At 45.9% G+C, this 19,332-nt stretch overlaps 4 protein-coding genes across 6 annotated transcripts in view; 1 reads left to right on the forward strand and 3 right to left on the reverse strand.

Annotated features, from left to right (window-relative positions):
* LOC134294681 (loricrin-like) overlaps positions 1-19,332 on the forward strand; it is a 676,447-nt gene that overhangs the window by 233,918 nt on the left and 423,197 nt on the right. The window lies entirely within an intron of this gene.
* The window catches only part of LOC134294684 (oocyte zinc finger protein XlCOF6-like), a 196,020-nt gene that overhangs the window by 145,893 nt on the left and 30,795 nt on the right, over positions 1-19,332 (reverse strand). The window lies entirely within an intron of this gene.
* Positions 1-19,332, reverse strand: part of LOC134294654 (zinc finger protein 658B-like) — a 334,996-nt gene that overhangs the window by 52,301 nt on the left and 263,363 nt on the right. The window lies entirely within an intron of this gene.
* Positions 4,076-8,697, reverse strand: LOC107983881 (putative inactive cytochrome P450 2G1). The gene is made up of 3 exons (XM_016999275.2): positions 8,292-8,697; positions 7,941-8,082; positions 4,076-6,120 (listed from the first exon to the last, which is right to left on the reverse strand). Exons 1-3 carry the CDS (start codon positions 8,406-8,408, stop codon positions 5,939-5,941), a joined length of 441 nt encoding a protein of 146 aa, XP_016854764.2. The 5' UTR covers positions 8,409-8,697; the 3' UTR covers positions 4,076-5,938.

The following is a 19,332-nucleotide window of genomic DNA, read 5'->3' on the forward strand; positions in this document are numbered from 1 at the left end:
TGGCAAGGAGGGGCACTGAAGCCAGGGGCTGGGGCCTGCCAAGGCACACCAAGGAGGGAAGGGCCGCTAAAGAGAAGTCACCACGGGCGTTCTCCACCCTTCATGACCAAGGTGGTCTCCATCCTTTGGGACCCCAGTGGTCTCAGCTTGGCTTTCTCACCCAAGTTAAGCAGCACCATCCAGACATTATCCAGCTAGCTATTGCTCCCAACGAAGGCCCACTCTGGCTCCAGTCCTGCATTTCTACACTGTTTTTGATATCGAACAACACATACCCCCCACCCCGAATAGAACAAGACAAATCAGCTTCTTCCCCTTCTTATGAATTAACGAAATAAAGATGATTCCATGCCACTTATTCTCTTTGATTTCACTTTATCTCTCAATCTTTGTGCATGACACTTGATTGTGACTTCCTTTACCATTTCCTTATCTGCACGGGGGAGCACCCTATAATATCATATGAAATAATGCATGAGCCCTATGTCCTAGCCTTTCTCTCTCTGTTTCTATAGAATACTAGCTTGGGGACCCGGCGGTGCCCGGGTCATTTGAGAATGGCCTTATTTGTCTTTCAATGTTATGTATTGTGTTTGGAGTGGGTGAACTACAATTCCTAGAAGCGTGGCTCAATCTTCCCGAAACCCTGTCAGTATGAAAAGTTGGGCATTTTGGATCTGTGTACCAAGTGTGGTCCAGATATGTCATTGGGTGGTCACTGCCTGGCTTCTCACTAACACCTGCAGTATGTTCAGTTGGTCATGAGGGTTCTCTGTGCGAAGTGTGGTCATGGTCCATTGTCGGTGGGGGTCACTGTTTCTCTGGATGCAGGTGAACTATAACTTTCTTTCCCCCCAGCTTGTCCATTAGGTTGTATTGGTTATGGGGGCTCTGTGTGGAAAGTTTGGTCCTGGTCCATCATCGGTGGGGTTCGAAGTACTTATTCATTGGAGGTTACCTATAAATCCCAGTACCTACTACTCCTAAATGTCCAGGTCAATTCCCCTCGAAACCCACCAGTAGTCAAATCTGGTCATATCAGGTATGGATGGGAAATATGGTCCAAACCCATCATTGTTTAGGTTTATAGCGTTCTGGGTGTAGGTGAACTATAACTCCTAAAAATTCTCCAGTAGGAGTCACAATGGTCTGACTTGATGCAGGCTAAACTACAACTTAAATCTCCCAAACTCCTGCAGTAAGTTTAGTTGCAGCTCAATTCTGTTGCTTTGCAGACAGATTTGAAAGGGAAGGGCAGTAGGCGGGGCCATGCAAATTCCATAGCAATGGAGAACCCTGGAATGCCTGCCTGTGGTGGAAGAAATAGCAAAATGTAGGATGAAATTGTCCCCAAATGAAAGTATTCCTTGGATGGTGGTTTGTAGTGTTTGGGGAGGACATTGGCAGGGGTTGGGGTATATGTTGATGGTGCTCGCTGTAACCTCAATGTCAGTGCAAAGTAGTGACTTGCTGGGTTTTGAGCAGTGGGGAGTGTAGCCTGCTTGTGGAGGCTAGAGGCTGTCTGTGTGAGCGGACACATGTGCCACATACACACATATGGGTTTTGGTTTTTATTATGGATTTAGAAGGCAAGGCACGGATGAACTCTGAAAACCCCTGCCCAGGGATCCCTCCCGCCTGGAGCTGCTTCTCAGTCTCTTTCCAGTAGACAAAGGACCGTCCTGCTTCCCAGCCAGTCACCCGCAACTTCCCCTCAGGATAACACCAACATCAGAGGGACAGGAGGCTGAACCGGGACCCTGAGGATCCACCCAGGATCCCTATGGACACACATGGACTTGTCATTGTCCCCATCCTGGAAGGACGTTTGTGCCTGGCAAGTCTCCCTGGACTCAATACCACCGCCATCCTCTTATTCAAATGTCCAAAGGTTCATTGTCTGTGGCTAAACATCAGCATAATCCACAGGGCGGACCTAGCCCCCCCTCCCCTGCCTCCTGCCCTCCCTCTCCCCTCCATTGGAGGCCTCGGGGAAGCCTGGCCCAATCAGCTCAGGATCCAGCCAAGGTGCGCCTCCTGGCCAATCAGGAGCCACCAGCTGCAGCCAATGGGAACATGGGGCGGGAAAATTTGAATAGAAGTCAGTGTTATTTATTATTACATCACTTCTACCCCGCCCTTCTCACCCATCAGGGGACTCATGTGTTAGCCTGTTGTAAGTCGCTTCTGGTTGTGAGAGAATCAGCCTTCTACAAAGACGTTGCCCAGGGGATGCCTGGATGTGTCACGATCCTGCGGGGCGGCTTCTCTCATGTCCCCCAAGGACCAAGGCGTTGACATCCCCGGCCCACCCCCGTTCGGGTATCAGGCAGCACGCCAACGCCTTAAATCAAGAAATAGTTTTCTAAGATCTACTGCTGCTGCTGTTCTTTTAAAAAAGTTTGTGTTTTCAAATACATTACAACTTGTACCTTCGGTTCACTTCTGACATTATAAATAAATAAATAGTTAGCCTATGTGAACCTTACTGTATAAAGATGCCCAGTTTTGACTGATTCTTTGATGTTTATTTGCTCAGTCGCTTCCGCCTCTTGGTAACTTTGTGGACCATCCCAGGCCAGAGCTCCCTGTCGGCAGTCGTGGCCACCCGCAGCTCCTTCAAGGTGGAGCCAGTCCCTTCAAAGGAGACCACCCACCCACCTTGCCCTTGGTCGGCCTCTCTTCCTTTTTCCTTCCATTTTCTCCAGCATCCTTCTCTTCTCCAAGCTTTCCTGTCTTCTCATGATGTGGCCAAAGTCCTTCATCTTTGCCTCTCATCTTCTTCCCTCCAGTGAGCAGCCGGGCTTTCTTTCCTGGAGGATGGACTGGTTGGATCTTCTCGCGGTCCAAGGCACTCTCAGGACTTTCCTCCAACACCACATTTGCAAAGTGCCTCTCTTCCTTCCTTCGCTCAGCCTTCCTTATGGTCCAGCTCTCTCTCGCACCCATAGGTTATGACAGGGATTCCCATTGATAACAAACAAGGCAGGATGGTATGCTGATATTTCCATAAGAGACTGTATAATTAAGTTTACATTAGATTCTGGAGCTGAAGCAAATGTGTTACCATTTAGTATATTTTCTAGAATACCCGTTGCAAAACTAATGTAGTGCTGGTAGCATATGGGGGAACAAAAATACAACCAATGGGAGCAGTTGAGTTTGATTGTATAACAGCAAAAGGAGTGTATAATCTATTGTTTTATGTGACAGATTGCTCGACAACTCCATTATTAGGCAGACCAGCTTGTGAGAATTTGGGTTTAATTCGTAGGGTAGATCTGATACAGACAGAGGGGTTATTAACACAAGAAAAATTGCTCCGCTTATATCCAGAAGTATTCCAGGGTCTTGGTGAGTTTCAAGGACATCACCACATTCACACTGATCCAACAGTGGTTCCCGTGATCCAAGGATGTAAGAGAGTGCCCTTTGCCATACATGATAGGCTAATCAGATGGAAAATATGGGAGTTATAACAAAAGTGGTAGGGCCCACAGATTGGGTGAGTAGTCTTGTTATCACTGAAAAAAAGAATGGGTCTCTGCGTATATGTCTTGATCCGCGAGGTCTAAATAAGGCAGTGCGGAGACAACATACCATCCCAACAGTTGAGGAAGTTCTAAGTCGCCTAGCTGGAAAGAAAATCTTCACAATAATAGATGAGAAAGATGGCTATTAGCAGGTAAAACTAGATAAAGCATCATCCAGATTATGTACATTCAATACGCCGTGGGGGAGGTATTGTTTTAATCGTTTACCATTTGAGCTTAAATCCTCAAGTGAGGTTTTTCAACAGAAAAATCAAGAAACATTTGGGCATATAAAAGGTGTATATATGATTGCTGATGATATGATTATAGCAGCTGAGACAAGTAAACAACATGATGAGATTTTATTAACGAGTATAGCGGAATCCAGCAGCATCCAGTTAACACCATGTGCATAAGACTCACACCAGGCAGAGGAATTGAAAGAACAAAATAACTTTACTCTTGCTTGTTGGGTTGAAATATAAAACAGTTCTTGTCAGGACCCAGGCTGCAGAGCACCAATAACCTTGCACAGAGACCAGTCTCTATCTAATATCTTTATTAAGGAAATATATAAAAACAATAAAAACAAGTGAAGAATATAGTTCAGAAGTAGACCTTTCAGATGAGGTCAATTATAGTCCAGAAATGTATTGTCCAATATAAGATATTAGAGTCCAAAGTTTTAATCCACTTGACCGAAACACACACTTGCCAAGCAATAGTGTGGGGAAATAACAGAGTCCTTAAAGTCCAATGTAGCTAGACAACAAGGCTGGAAAATAAACTTGATTCTTGGCTGGAACCGTGACTAGAAGACGAGACAAACATGAAACATGAACAGAGTCCAAGGAAGTCCGTGAGACAAGACAAGGCTGGAAACTTGATCCTGGAAACAAGGAACTGGGATTACGAAGTCCACACACGATCTCTCTCCTCAAGCTGAACAATTGACTCCGCAAAGTATCCCTGGCGCTAAGCACCGATATTGGGTCTCGTTTTCCCGCCAACAGAACTCTTTCCCTAGAGAACAAGAAGCGAAACCCAACTCTATCCAGATGTGTGACTCCTTAGAATTTCCCAAGGGAAGCAAGCCTAATCAGCTTGATTTCTGGCAGCAATGCGTAAACTCCTCCGCTGAGCCTCTCTGTTTCCCCTTTCCCGGGAATAAGATTCTTTTCTGGGAAACGGGGGGGAGTTCTGCCCAAGGCCTGTTTGGCTGAATTCTTGAGGACAAACATCAACATCCTGCAGGTGAGGAGACTCCGGCTCTGGCTGAACCGGCAAAAATCCCATGTTTTCCTCTTCGTCTGTCACAATAGTACTAGGAACAGGACTACAAGGCCCATGAGTCATCACAGTTCTGCAATCGTACAATGTCCGTGTAGTTGCATAAGATCAATAACATCAGCATTCTATTTACAGCATAGCATATTCAAACTGCTACTTGACCGTAGCTAGAGAACTTCTCCATTTCTGTACTCTCCCCGCAAGCTCAGATTACCAACTGACAAACCCAGCCATCTGCCAGCAAACTGATACATTGTTTGAGGCGTGGCTTGCCTCTACAATAACTCAGCTCCCTTTTTGCAGAGATCTTTTGCAAGCAACTTTGCAAGGATTTCTTTACACACACACACATAGCGATTTGGCGCAATAGATTTTACATCAGATAATGGAAACAGCACGTGTCAAAAGCATCAAGTTTAACAAAGAAAGGATCCAGTTCAGGGTAAACTCTGTTAGATATATGGGCCATATTGTGACTTTATTATTATTATTATTATTATTATTATTATTATTATTATTATTACTCCTATTTCCTGAAGAATCAGAAGAAGGTGATGCCTCTTAAATTTTAATTATGTCTCTATATCCATTGCTTATAAAGTATTGAAGTTGCCTTGAAATTATCTAATTTGGAATTTGTGAGAACAGTTATGAGTGCATAACCGTTTGATTATTTCTATCATGCAGTCAAGCTGGCCACCTTGGAGGTGTCTACGGACAACGCCGGCTCTTCGGCTTAGAAATGGAGATGAGCACCAACTCCCAGAGTTGGACACGACTGGACTTAACGTCAGGGGAAACCTTGACCTTTACCTTTCTCCCTTGGGTGGGATTCAAGTGCTAGAATGGGTCAAAAGCATCCTTGTTACCGCACTGGGAATGCCTCAAGACAACAAGTCCTAACAAGGGGGTGAAATTCAGAAGCCATATAAAAAAAAATCAGTCCTTTTTATGAGAGCCAGGAAACAGAGAAAATCCCCTTCTTTCTACTTTTTCCTGCTTCTTGCAGTGGGTTGGACTGGATGGCCCATGAGGTCTCTTCCAACTCTACGATTCGATGATTCTTCTTGTGGTGTCTGTCAATGCAGCTTCTGAGGGAGAAAGGGACCTTGGGGTCAGCGTGGGATGACGGAGAGATGGCAAAAGGGCGGGATGTTGGTAAAACCGCTTTTCTGAGGAGTGAGGTCAATATCTTCAGGAGGCACAAGGGACTTCAGTTGGAAACTCTGCAGGATGGTGGTGAAGAAGAGGAAAAGCTCCATGCGGGCCAAGGATTCGCCCAAGCAGTTCCGTTTCCCTGAAGAAGAAGAAGAAGAAGAAGAAGAAGAAGAAGAGGAAGAAGAAGAAGAAGAAGAAGAAGAAGAAGAAGAACAACAACAACAACAACAACAACAACAACAGAATTTCTCTGCAGGCAAGGAGAAACACATCAAGCTTTCTGATCAGATGCCTCCTGAGATGCAACCAAAGAGTCTTTTCACTTCAAATCACCTTTTCTTGCCATAGCATCTTTGGCCCCTTCTACATTGCCATATAATCCAGATTATCAAATCAGATAGTCCACATTACCTGCTTTGAACTGGATTATATGAGTCTACATCTTCTATATATATAAATGAGTGATGGCATCATGGCGACCCACAAAACAACAAAACTACAGGCCCCCCAACCTCGAAATTTGACAACACAATCCATCATCCACGCCTCTAGGTTGATTCAACAAAAAGAAAAGAAAAATAAAGTCCTAATTAGAGGGAGAGCAATAATTGTTTTTATCCAATTGCTGCCAGTTTAGAGGGCTAAGCTCTGCCCACTTGGTCTCCTAGCAACCCACTCAGCCCAGGGGACAGGCAGAATCAGGCCTCACTTAGGCCTCTTTCACACTGTCTATAAGATACAGATTATCTAATTTCAACTGGATTATATGGCAGTGTAGACTCAAGGTGCTTCCACACAGCTATATAACCCATTTATAATGGGCTTAATGTCAGGGGAAAACCTTTACCCTTTACCTTAACCACCAGTTCCTCAAGTTCCTTATTTCCCATACCACCATACTTCGCCACAGCAACGCGTGGCCGGGCACAGCTAGTTGCCATATAATCCAAATTATCAAAGCAGATAATCTGGATTTTAAATGGCAGTGTAGAAGAAGCATTTGTCTTTTTGTGGCCTTTCCCTTTCAACCACCAGCCATCTCATTGTCTTATATTTACTTCTAAAAGATTTCCCTCATCTCCACCTTGCTATGGGTTTGTGGATGGTCTCATTGTTCATTTGGGGAATCCTACACACTTGTATCTCTAAATCCAAATACAGTTTATGGAGACTACTTTTAAAAAAACCAAAAAAAACCCAGGTTTTCTGATTATACGCAAAAATTGCATTACATGAAATTCCTGGAAGGGATCTCCACTGGCCTATTGTAAGCAGTGTAAAAATAGAGCTTGTCCAAGGAAACAAAAGAAATGTACAGCTAATATTATAAAATCACTAGCTGTGCCCGGCCACGCGTTGCTGTGGCAAAGTGGTGGTGGTATTGGTTAAAAATTGTTGTGTAATTTTTATTTGACATTATTTGCAATTTTTTATTAATTTTATTGTAAGTTATATTTTTAATTATTATATTTTATTATTTTCTTGTATTATTTTTAGTTATTTTCTATTATTATAGTATTTTATTGTATTAATTTTTAGTGTTTATTATTATTTTTATTGGGTTGCTAGGAGACCAAGTTGGAGGAGCTGAGCCTTCTAACTGGCAGCAATTGGATAAAAGCAATTATTCCTCTCTCTCTAATTAGGACTTTATTTTTCTTTTCTTTTTGTTGTATCAACCTAGAGGCATGGATGATGGGTTGTGTTGTCAAATTTCGAGGTTGGGGGGCCTGTAGTTTTGTTATTTTGTGGGTCGCCGTGATGCCATCACTCTTTTATATATATAGATGAAATGCAGTCCACAGAGTATATGAGGAGGCCCGTAACCCTTACATAATTTTGCATGCTTGTTGTGGGAGAATAAGAAGGCTAAAAACACAAGAAGTCACACGCTTTAAAAACAAGCAAACAAAGAAGCATCTGATCCTTTTCCTCATGTTGTGTTTAGGAGAATACTACCTGAGGAGAAAGGCACAAAGGCATCATTCTTCTTGAAGCGTCCATTCTCATCCAAGAAGTTTTCTGGGTTGAAAACATTGGGGCTTTTAAACATTGTGGGGTCATGCAAGACAGTGCTGAGTATTGGGTAGACTGTCATCCCCTGGGAAGGAGAAGAGTGATGAGTTCAGAATTGCAAAATGCAACTTGCATAGCATTCTTCTATCCACTCCTGGTCCATGAGCTCCATTTCAATGTTCTATGTAAAGATGGTGGGACAGTTGGGTTTACCTGAGCTTGGCTCTGCACTTAAATAACTTTTCTTGTGATTTATGGTTGAACTTTCTTTTTTTTAAAAACATCCTCTTGTACCTTAGGGATTAGATATCCTCGGAACTCAGTGTCACAAGTAACCATATGGGCCACACTCATAGGAAGAACATCACTGCATCTCTGCACTTCGTGGATAACGGCATCTGTATAGGGCATCTGCCTCCGGTCTTCAGTGTTTGGGACACGATCATGGCCAATCACTCGATCAATTTCTTCATGCACTTTTGCTGTTAAAGATATATATGATTAACTGTTGTGGGTTTTTTGTTTCTTCTATGAGTACATTCTTCAGGTTACATAGTAAAAAAAGATTATGTCAAATATTTTTAGTTTTGTGGGCCTTTAGTATTCACCAAAGTTTTCCCCCCAGGCTACTTAGATGCTGAGGTTCCACGGCCGATAGTAGCGTAGGAAAATGGCATCCCATATACAAAATGGCAATCAATTCAAACAAGTGCTGGAGAGAGAATGAGGATCTGTTAGCATCCACCAAATCAAGATTTCCTTAAATATTTTAAGCCATTATTGGCTAAGCCTCTTAGATGCAGAACCCATGGTTATAGCAGGTTGACTATCCTCAAATGAGTGTGGAAAAGAGGAAAGTAGGGTGCTTCTTAGCGGGGGGTTGGTCTAGATGGCCCATGAGGTCTCTTCCAACTCTACTATTCTATGATTCTATGGAACCTGACCATAGAATTGACAAGGAGCTCACCATAAATTTCCGCTGGAGGATCTAGAGACTCCAAGAGAAGTATGATCTCTAGGGATCTCTACATCTTCTGGGATGACCCTATGGTCTACTTCTGGCAAAGACTGACCATAGTATAGTTCAAGCTGCCAATTCGGGCTAACTGTCAATGCAGCAGCAGCAGCAACAACAACAATACCTTGCACTTCAGGATATTTCGTCAGAAACAAGAAGCCATATTTCAGGGTGCAACTCCCTGTCTCCGATCCAGCAAGAATCAGATTAAGAATGCTGAGCTGCAAGTTCTTGATATTATATTCACTGTCTGAATTGTTTTTTTTCCTGAAAGTAGGAAAGAACAACACACCATGAGACAATCTGAATAAGAACCTTAAAGGGCCAGTCTTAAAAGTGTCTTCAAACACTTGGCAGCGTTTCCAGCCAAACCAGTTCAGGTCCAAACTGCAGGTCTAAACATGAAGCAGGCAGCAGCAAGACTACAAGACTTTCCCAATACACAGCACATCAACACCTTGCCTTCTACAAAGACCCCTCACCCCTGAACCCACTTTTATCTACAAACCATCATCAGAGGATGAACTGACCACCGCCCCATCATCATCTCCCACAACTGCTCCCAGCTCTTCACGTGAATTCCTTCAACTCTCCCTCCAATTCCTCCATCTCCTGTCAAGACTTAGATCTCCCCAAAAATCAGTTGGATCTCCTGATTGCCAGTCTTCGCTCCCAGAGAACCCCGTAAAGGTATCACTAGTTGTTGGTGCCTCACAAATAGCTTGCACTTCTCTTATCTTAGTCCAATCCATGGTGTCTCCTTCTTCTCCTTCACTCATTGACCCATCATCCCCAGATAATCCCGCAAACGACTCCTCATCTGTAGGTGTAAGTATGTCCCGGATCCTCTTTCTCTGCTGCTCTTCATCAGATTCCTCCTCCCGAGTAACCCATTTCCCCCTTCTGGCACCCATACTATTGGGTTGTTGTATGTCTTTCGGGCTGTGTGGGCATGTTCCAGAAGTATTCTCTCCTGACGTTTCGCCCACATCTGACAGGCATCCTCAGAGGTGCGAGGCATGCCTAGTTCATCCATACCTCACAACCTCTGAGGATGCCTGCCATAGATGTGGGTGAAACATCAGGAGAGAATACTTCTGGAACATGGCCACACAGCCTGAAAGACATACAACAACCTTGTGATCCCGGCCATGAAAGCCTTCGACAACACACCCATACTATTGTTTGTAACGTTACTCACGGGCTCTACTATAACAGAACCACTGGTAGGTTGAATGGGAAAGGACATTCTGTCCTAGACTGAAGCTAGACAAGTCATATAACCCTGCTCAATTAGAGCCTGGTTGCCCATCTGTGCTTCAGATGCAAAGTATGGAAAATATAGACTGGCATTTTGTGCTCCAGTTATAGAATCTTAACCAAGAGTTCCGGATCCATAATGACTCCATATTCACAATGCTCCCCTTCCTCTACTTTACTAAGCAGAAGACACTCCAAGGAATGGAGGTCTGTTCTGAATTTGACTGCAGCTCAGAATGACATTTCTGACAGGTCCCTTCTGCAAGAGAAGTTGTAATGATCTGAAAGAGGACTCCTGGTCCAAGGACATGTCATCCAAAGGCCCTGATCATCAGCAAAGCAGCTCTCCGTCAATGTGACAGTTTTTTTTATAGCAAACAATATATGCAATTAAAATATTCAAAGAGCCACCTTTGCTCCCTATGAAGGAAGTTTCCAAGCTTGGGAGTAGCTACTGAGAAAGTCTGCTTCTCACCAAACATGCTACTACAGCTTGCAAAGGCTCTCCTTGGACTCCATGTATGCTTTCTACTTTGTGGTATCAATTCTCATCTATTCTGCTCTGCATCCACACTCAAATTGGAACAAAGTGGGATAGATTAAGGCTGTCTTATTGCATTTCCCAAAGTGAGAAGGATTATTGGATAGTTAATGCAGAGCCCTTCTACCTTCATGTGTCAACAAGGTACCTTTTCCATCTGGACAAGGAAGCAATCGATATAGTCACGTGGGAAGTTAGGGTCAAGGGTTTCTTGGTTCTTCTTGATTCTCTTGGCAACGAAGAGCCTCAAATCCTTGGAATCATAGAGCTTACTGTAGATTCCTGGAATATAGTTCAGGTAGTTGGCATAGATGTCATAGAACTGCATAAAGAGAGAAACCATGCTAAATGGATTAGCTGCCATTTTCCACCAAAGCATCAACAGTAATCCCTTACTTTGTCTTGAAAGGATTTCCGGTGCTAATAACAAAGGGAACATCCAAGGCCTCTGTTTTGTTCTGAGTGGGATGAACCAAAGACATCCCAATCATCCCCCAAAATTTGTGAACCACCCGGGTTTAATGACTGGGTCATTGTGACTTCAAAGAATATTTGCAAGCAGTCAATTATTGCTAGTGGAAGAGGTGTAGACTGAAGCATTGAAGAGACCTAGACGTAGAAAAACAAAAACAAGGGAGCAAGGAACCTGGGATAGGAAAGCAGAAGATCAAAATATATGAAGACTTCAAGACTTAAAAACCCCCAGAGAAGGAGACTCCACCAGACTCCAAGGCACTGACAAACAGCTCTTACCACAGTGGTTCTGGGGTCTCCAGATGATTTTGGCCTTCAACTCCCAGAAATCCTAACAACTGGTAAACTGGCTGGAATTTCTGGCAGTTGTAGGCCAAGAACATCTGGGGATCCTGGGTTGGGAATCACTGTCTTACCATCAGAAAAATCTTCCTAATCTTTAGGTGGAATATGTTTTCCTGCCATTTGAAGACATTGCTTCATTGTGTCCTAGTGTCTATAGCATCAGAAAACAAGCTTGCCCCCTCCTCAATATTTCATCCTTTCAAATATTTAAGTGTGGCTGTCATATTGCCAATCACCCTCCTTTTCTCAAAACTAAACATATCCAGCTCCTTAAGCTGCTCCTCATAGGGCTTCACTTCCAAACCTTTGATCATTTTGGTGGCCATTCTAGATTGTCAATATCCTTCTTGAACTGTGGTGTCCATTAGGCTTGCTCAAATAATTCGTTTTCCCCGTTAACCGTTATTAATTCGTTATTTTCGTTTGTTTTGAAGCAATATACGGCATTGGTTGTCCACACGTCTGGATATCGCGGTTTCGAACCGCGATTGGCCGTTTTCCGTTATGGCGTCGTTTTTTTTCGTTTTTAAAAAATGCTTTTGCAAATCACCCAAACTTGTTTAAGTGCACTGGGGCAACCTAGCGTGTTGTTTGCACCTTGTGGCCAATCAGAGAGGATGTTTAACCAGGGGGAGGGGCTGGTAGGACGTCCTGAATGAAAAGAGTGAGCAGGGAGCCTCGTGGCTCATTTGCACCGGGAACCTGGAGAGGGTGGAAGGGAGATTCTGGGGGCAGGCAGGCAGGCAGGCAGGCAAGATTGCTGCGTCACAGCCTTGGCTGTGTCTGAGCTAGAGCTAGGCTAAGGCTACAGAAGACCTGGAGAAAAGGTTGGGTGGGTGAGTTTGGGAGGGAAACTGTTGGCTGTTGCTTTTTTAATTTTTTGGGAAGGGCCTGTGGGTGTTTTTTTCCTCCCGAGATTGGCGTTTTCCATTTTCCCACCCGGCCAGCAATTTTTCTGCTGCGCCATTTTTTCTGTTGCGGTGGGCTTTCTTCTTTCTTTTAAACGCTAAAGGGTTTTTGGAAACAAGGGAGCCGATTTGGCCCTTGCCTCATGCAGGGCTGTTTGTCCGTGCCAGGGTCGCTTTCTGTGAATAAACAGCCAAGTTTGGCCAAAGGATTGCACCTTTGTAGAACTAAACCTCCTTTTTGGGAAACAAGGGACCCAGTTTTGCCCTTTGCCAGGGCTGTTTGTCCGTGCCAGGGACGCTTTCTGTGAATCAAAAGCCAAGTTTGGCCAAAGGATTGCACCTCCCATTGTCCTTTGTAGAACTAAACCTCCATTTTGGGAAACACTTTTGCCCCTTGCCTGCTGAAGCAGGGCAGTTTGTCCGTGCCAGGGTCGCTTTCTGTGAGTCAAAAGCCAAGTTTGGCCAAGGGATTGCACCTCCCATTGTCCTTTGTAGAACTAAACCTCCTTTTTGGGAAACAAGGGACCCAGTTTTGCCCTTTGCCAGGGCTGTTTGTCCGTGCCAGGGTCGCTTTCTGTGAATCAAAAGCCAAGTTTGGCCAAAGGATTGCACCTCCCATACTCCTTTGTAGAACTGGAAAGTACAGGTATCCCCTTGTAAAAGAACAAAAATAACTAAAACAGAAATAGACGGTTTTGCGGCAGTTAATATACCCTAAACAGAACACGTTGCCAATCAAGAAACAAGAAATATTTTCCACCACTTAACACGTTGCCAAGCAAGAAACAAAAAATATTTTCCACCACTTACACAACACCTTTCCATCCCCCCATCTGTCTCCTGAAAACACTCCTGTTATCATGAAGCGTTCAGCAGTACGCGGGTCTGGGGGAGCAAGTCCTGCTAGTGGTAAAGCCACAGCCAGGACACTGTGGGGGGCCAAAAAACTTAGGGTGGGTCCCATCCGTCTGGAATGCTGAAGTATGGGAGTGGGTGGACTTGATGAAGAAGCCGGCTGCTCGCATGCAGAAAGTTCACAGCCCTCCACACCGAGCCAGTTGTCTTATGGAGCTGAGACCACAGGACGATCAATGGAACATACAGGTGTAGCCGTCCTGGAACTACAGGTGGTGGATAGTGAGGAAATAGATAACCCCACCCCTCCACCCGCTACTGACAGTGAGGAGGAGGTAGAGGAGGTTGTACCATCCAAACAAAAACTTTCTCTAGCTGACGAAAGGGTGCCCACGACTCCAATCTCAGTGGGTGTCGCCACAGTGGCTGTGGGGAGGCCAAGGTCTTACATTTGGGACCATTTCCATGTCCACTCTCAGTGTGCCACTTTGGCAGTTTGTAGGCACTGTGGGGCAAATATCAGCAGAGGCAGAGACCTGAGACATCTTGCGACCTCGGGGTTGAGTTCTCACTTGAAGCGACACCATCCCTCCATATCGGTAGGAGGGGGAACTGCAAGCCCTTCCAGTGGCAGCCTTAGCACACAAAGTTCTCCTGGTGTAGATGGTGGAAGGCAGACACAGTCCACCTTGGAGGATTGGGCCATTCCATTAGCCAGAAAGAAAACGGGGGAAACATTACTCACACCCCAGCAGATAACCCAAAGTGTGGGAGAGATGATTGCCCTTGATCACCATCCCTTCCGCCTGGTTGAACAAGAAGGCTTCGTACGCCTTATGAAACGCCTGTGCCCCCGATACAAAATCCCCTCCCGTCACACCTTTTCCAGAAAAGTAATTCCCGGCTTGTACGAGGGCTGTAAGGAACGCATTTCCCAGATGTTGCGTAGCGCCATGGGAGGACACATCCATTTTACCTCTGACATTTGGTCAAGCTTGGGAGGAGGCCATTCCTACCTCTCTCTCACAGCACATTGGTGGGAGAAGGAAGGCAGTATGGATACATCCCATCGTTGGGCACTCCTCGTGTTGGAGGTAGTTGATCGTGATCACAAGGCAGAGACCATCTGCAGCTATCTGGAAAACATTATGGGGGAGTGGATGCAGTATAGGCCGGAAGAAATGAGGAGGGGCTTTATGGTGACTGACGCTGGGAAAAATATGATCAAAGCGGTTGAAAGTGCCGGGTTTCAGAATGTGTCCTGCATGGCCCACATGCTTCACAATACCGTCAAGGAAGGTTTAAAGAGCCCGGAAGAGCAGCCAGCCAGCAACGCAAACATCTCCCTGCTGATCGAGCGCTGTAGAAAGATCGCGGGCTACTTCCACCGGAGCATCAAGGCAGCCCGGCAGCTGAGAGAGAGGCAGAGCCTTGAAGGCCTCCCGCAGCACAAGCTGCTCCAGGACGTCTCAACTCGGTGGAATTCAACCTTTAAAATGCTTGAACGCATGGTCGAGCAGCAGAAGGCGGTACACGGCATCTCCCTCACATTGGTTGCGCCAGTTAGCAAACTTGTTCCAAATAAGCAAGAGTGGGACACCATCTCCCAGCTAGTAGACATACTAAAGCCATTCAAACATGCCACTGAGACCCTTTCGGAATCAAAAGCCCTTCTTAGCCAGGCAGTGCCCATGGTCTTGGGGCTAAGGAGGCACCTAGAAAGGCTTGGGGCCGGTCGAACACTGGACTCCCTGGCTGGACCGCTGACACCGCCAGCACAGGAGGTGGTGAGGAGGTTGTCCTTTGCTGTACGGAAACGCCTTGAGCCACTTCTTTCCAGCAAGGTGCATATGTTGGCGGCCTTGTGTGATCCCCGGCTAAAGTACAACGTCTGCCCAAAAGACTTTACCGTGTGGAAGGCCCAACTAGTTAACCTTGTAAGGGAGGTCTTTGCTGCCAGGGTGGAGGAAACGGGCACAGCGGCCCCTCTTCCGGAAATGCCTGTAACCCCCCAGCACTAGCGCTAGTGGCGAGACAGAAAGTCCCGGGGAGCCGGTAGGGGTTTGCCGTAGGGATACGGATCTCCAGCAGCGACCAGGAAACGTTTTATTTATTTATTTATTTATTTATTTATTTTTCAAACTTATATGCCGCCACTCCCCTAGGGCTCGGAGCGGCTTACAAGAACCGGCTAAAATCAACAATTTAAAAAACATTTTAAAAACATCATTTAAAAAAAATCTTTAAAACATCCTAAAAGCACCTTTTAAAACATCAGCAACAGAACTCAAAAGCCTGCCGAAACAGGTGTGTCTTACATGCCCTGCGGAAGGCCAACAAGTCCCGCAAGGCACGAACTTCAGGTGGCAAGGTGTTCCACAGAGATGGCGCCACTACTGAAAAGGCTCTGCGTCTAGTTGCAGTTAGACGCAAGGTCTTAAAACTGGGGACTTCCAGCAGGTCTTGGTCCTCAGAACGGAGGGATCTCTGGGGTTTGTAAGGGGTGAGGCGGTCCCTCAGGTACATCGGCCCTGGACCATGTAAGGCCTTGAAGGTAAGCACCATCACTTTGAAAGTGATCCGGTGCTCAATTGGTAACCAGTGCAGCTGCCATAAGATTGGTGTTATGTGGCATCTTATGGGGACTCCCGCAAGGAGCCGGGCAGCTGCATTTTGCACCAATTTGAGCTTCCGGATCACCGACACAGGAAGGCCAATGTAAAGGGCATTACAGTAATCCAGTCTCGAGATTACTGTAGCCTGGATCACTGTAGCCAGGTTGTCCCTAGATAGATAGGGGGCTAGCCGTCTAGCCTGTCGAAGATGAAAAAAGGTAGTTTTGGTAACGGCGGAGACCTGGGCCTGCATCGTCAGTGAAGGGTCCAAGAGGACTCCCAGACTCTTTACTAGTGAAGACGGGCGTAGCACTTCACCATCCAGGGTTTTTGCAGAGACGGTGGCCATACTTGCCTGCTCTGAAGAATCCTCTTTGCTGGCTTCTGCTCAAAAGGTAGACTCGGCCAAACGCTCGGTCAACAGGTACTTTGAGGAGCCTCCTGAGATAATATCTTGTGATCCATTGGCCTATTGGGCTTCACGCGAACACATGTGGCCGGATCTGTCACACGTAGCCCGCCAGTTCCTTAGCTGTCCTCCCACCAGCGTGCAGAGCGAAAGGGTCTTCAGCCTAGCGGGAGATGTAGTCACGCCCCACCGCAGCTTGCTGGACCCGCAAACAGTTGAGAAACTGGTTTTCCTGAAGGCCAACCTTCCCGTGTTGAATTTCCCAGATTTGGATTTTGACACCGACGGGTCATAGAGCTATAGTTCTCCTTTAATCAGCTATGCTTCAGAGTAACTTTGGCTAATTTTGTGGGTGGCCGGGGGGGGGGGGGGGGGTTGCCCCTTTGGACTCTGTCCAACAACTCTCTCCTCTAACCTACAATGCTTTCCTCTCTCTTTTCCCTTCCTTTCTCGTCTTTATCATCACTCACCGTTGCCCACTGCTGTTTTTGGGTTCATCAATCACAAGGGGCCGTTTCCCAAATCATAGAATCATTGAATCATAGAAAAGTAGAGTTGGAATAGAACTCATGGGCCATCGAGTTCTCCCCCATCAAAAACGCAGGAAGTTTCATTCAAAGCATCCCCGACAGATGGCCATCGAGGCTCTGCTTAAAAGCTTCAAAAGAAGGAGCCCCCAACACAGTCCGGGGGAAACAGTTCCACTACCGAACAGCCATCACAGTCAGGAAGTTCTTCCTGATGTTCAGGTGGAATCTCCATTCCTGATGTTGGAAGCCACTGCTCCGTCCCGTTGTCTTCAGGGCAGCAGAAAATAAGCTTGCTCCCTCCTCCCTATGACTTCCCCTCACATATTTGTACATTGCTAACATGTCTCCTCTCTGCCTTCTCTTCTGCATGCTAAACTATGATGGCCAGCTAATAAAGCCTCTCCTCATACTGCTTGTTCTCCAGACCCTTATTCATTTTAGTCGCACTCCTCTAGACACTTTCAAGCTGGCCCGCATCTCCATTTATCTGCGGTGCCCTAAGTTGGACACATTATTCCAGGTGTGGTGTGACCACAGCAGAGTAGAGGGGGAACAGGACTGCCTTGGATCTAAACGCTATTCCCCTGTTGATGCAGGCCTAAAGCCCATTGGATATTTGCTCTGCCGCAAACCATAGTAGGCGCATTATCTTGTTGTCCGCGAGGACTCACAGATGGTTTTCTCACACACTGCTGTCAAGCTAGGCGTCCCAAAAAATGTCGCTTGGATTTCCATTATCTTTACCGAAGTGAAGTTGCTTTCATTTGTCCCTGTTGAACTTAATAAAGTTACTTTTGGCCAATCTCTATAGTCTGAAGTCACAAAACTTTTTCTCTCCTGTAATACTGACGCTCTAGAGGTAGAAGGATTTTCTGTGGGAAATTAGTCCATAAAATCCGAGGAAGGATATGCTTCCTCTTAGGGTTCAGTACGGATTTCATTCAATTCACTATTTTTCTTTTTTTTGGTCAAAAATTATTTCCATCATGAGCCAGGAATGTTTGGTCTTCTCCAGATCCTAAGAGTTCCTGTACAGAAAGAGCACTGTTATATTTGATGAGGATACTTCGGATAATCATTTAAGGTGAAGGAATACGCCAGACTCATACTTTTCTGAGATATCTGTCCATCTGAACCTTTGAGGATGTGTTTTGCCACAGGGATTAATACAACACCTCGACTTTGGCCAGCACTTCTCTAAAGTTTCATCTTTCACTGTCCCATCGGCTTGAGCGGGTGTGGTCGACGCAGTGGCCGTGGTACGCCCGCCTTTGGTTCCCCTTTCCCTCTGGCCATGCACGCGGACGGCGGCGTTTGCCCGTCAGGGCGTGTTCCTTTGCGGCTGCTTTCGAGGTGTGGGCGCAGGTTACGTCGAGTGCGAACCCCTTCTTGCTGGCTTGTTGGTATAACTCAGAGGGTCGAATCATCAAAGACAGTGGAACACCTTCGATTTTGCCCAAATTACTCCAAATGCAAACCTTGTGTCCCATCACCCTGAAAGGCTGTGATTGACGCTGTTGCTGCGGAACAGCCGCCTTTGGTTGTTCTTGCCCTCTGGCCGCGCATGCGGATGTTGGCGTTTGCCCGTCAGGGCGTGTGCCTTTGCGGCTGCTTTCGAGGTGTTGGCCTTGTTTCCGTCTCGTGGGAACTGTTTTTTGCTGGCCTGTTGGTATAACAATAGAAGAGGGTGGAATGATCAAAGACAGTGGGACATTGTCCCATTCACCTATAAAGGCAGTGTACTCAACGCTGTGGCCGCAGAACGGCCGCTGAACGGCCGCTTTTGGGTCCCCTTGCCCTCTGGCCGCGCACGCGGACGTTGGCGTTTGCCCGTCAGGGCGTGTGCCTTTGCGGCTGCTTTCGAGGTGTGGGCGCAGGTTCCGTCTCGTGGGAATACTTTTTTGCTGGCCTGTGGGTATAATGATTGAAGATGGTGGAATCACTTAAAAAATTGGGACACCTTGGCCTTTACCACTTTTCAAAATTGTCTTCTTTCACTGTACCATTTCCTTGAGCGGGTGTAGTCGACAGTATTTGATGAAAATCTTCCGCAGACTCATAAGTAGAGAATCAATCCACTCAGAAGCTCTGTTTTGCTATTAAAAACAATTACTTATGTCTTCATGTTCCCTTTTGAATCAACATTTCTGCTTTGTTTCTACTTTGGATTCATTACTCCATTACACACAATATCTTTCATTATTGTACTTCCTCAACTTTACTTTCACTGTATACCAACAGAAGTCATTTCCCTCTATCCAGCTCATCTGCTGGAGAACTGTAATAACACCAGAAATACACACAAGTCTTCCCTGAAGTGCAACTCCATGGAAACATGAACCCAACATCAGAGCCTTAAAACCTTCCACTTCCAAAAAGC

This window comes from Anolis carolinensis, unplaced genomic scaffold (assembly GCF_035594765.1).
Source record: "Anolis carolinensis isolate JA03-04 unplaced genomic scaffold, rAnoCar3.1.pri scaffold_18, whole genome shotgun sequence".
NCBI lineage: Eukaryota > Metazoa > Chordata > Lepidosauria > Squamata > Dactyloidae > Anolis > Anolis carolinensis.

Bases quoted from the DNA above. Each gene is read 5' to 3' on its own strand.
- LOC107983881 (XM_016999275.2), bottom strand. From the start codon at position 8,408: ATGCCCTATACAGATGCCGTTATCCACGAAGTGCAGAGATGCAGTGAT. The intron at 8,083-8,291 runs GTACAAGAGGAT...TCTCCTTCCCAG, and splicing joins GAGGATATCTAATCCCTAAG to GGGATGACAGTCTACCCAAT. The intron at 6,121-7,940 runs GTAGTATTCTCC...CTTCTTCTTCAG, and splicing joins CTTTGTGCCTTTCTCCTCAG to GGAAACGGAACTGCTTGGGC.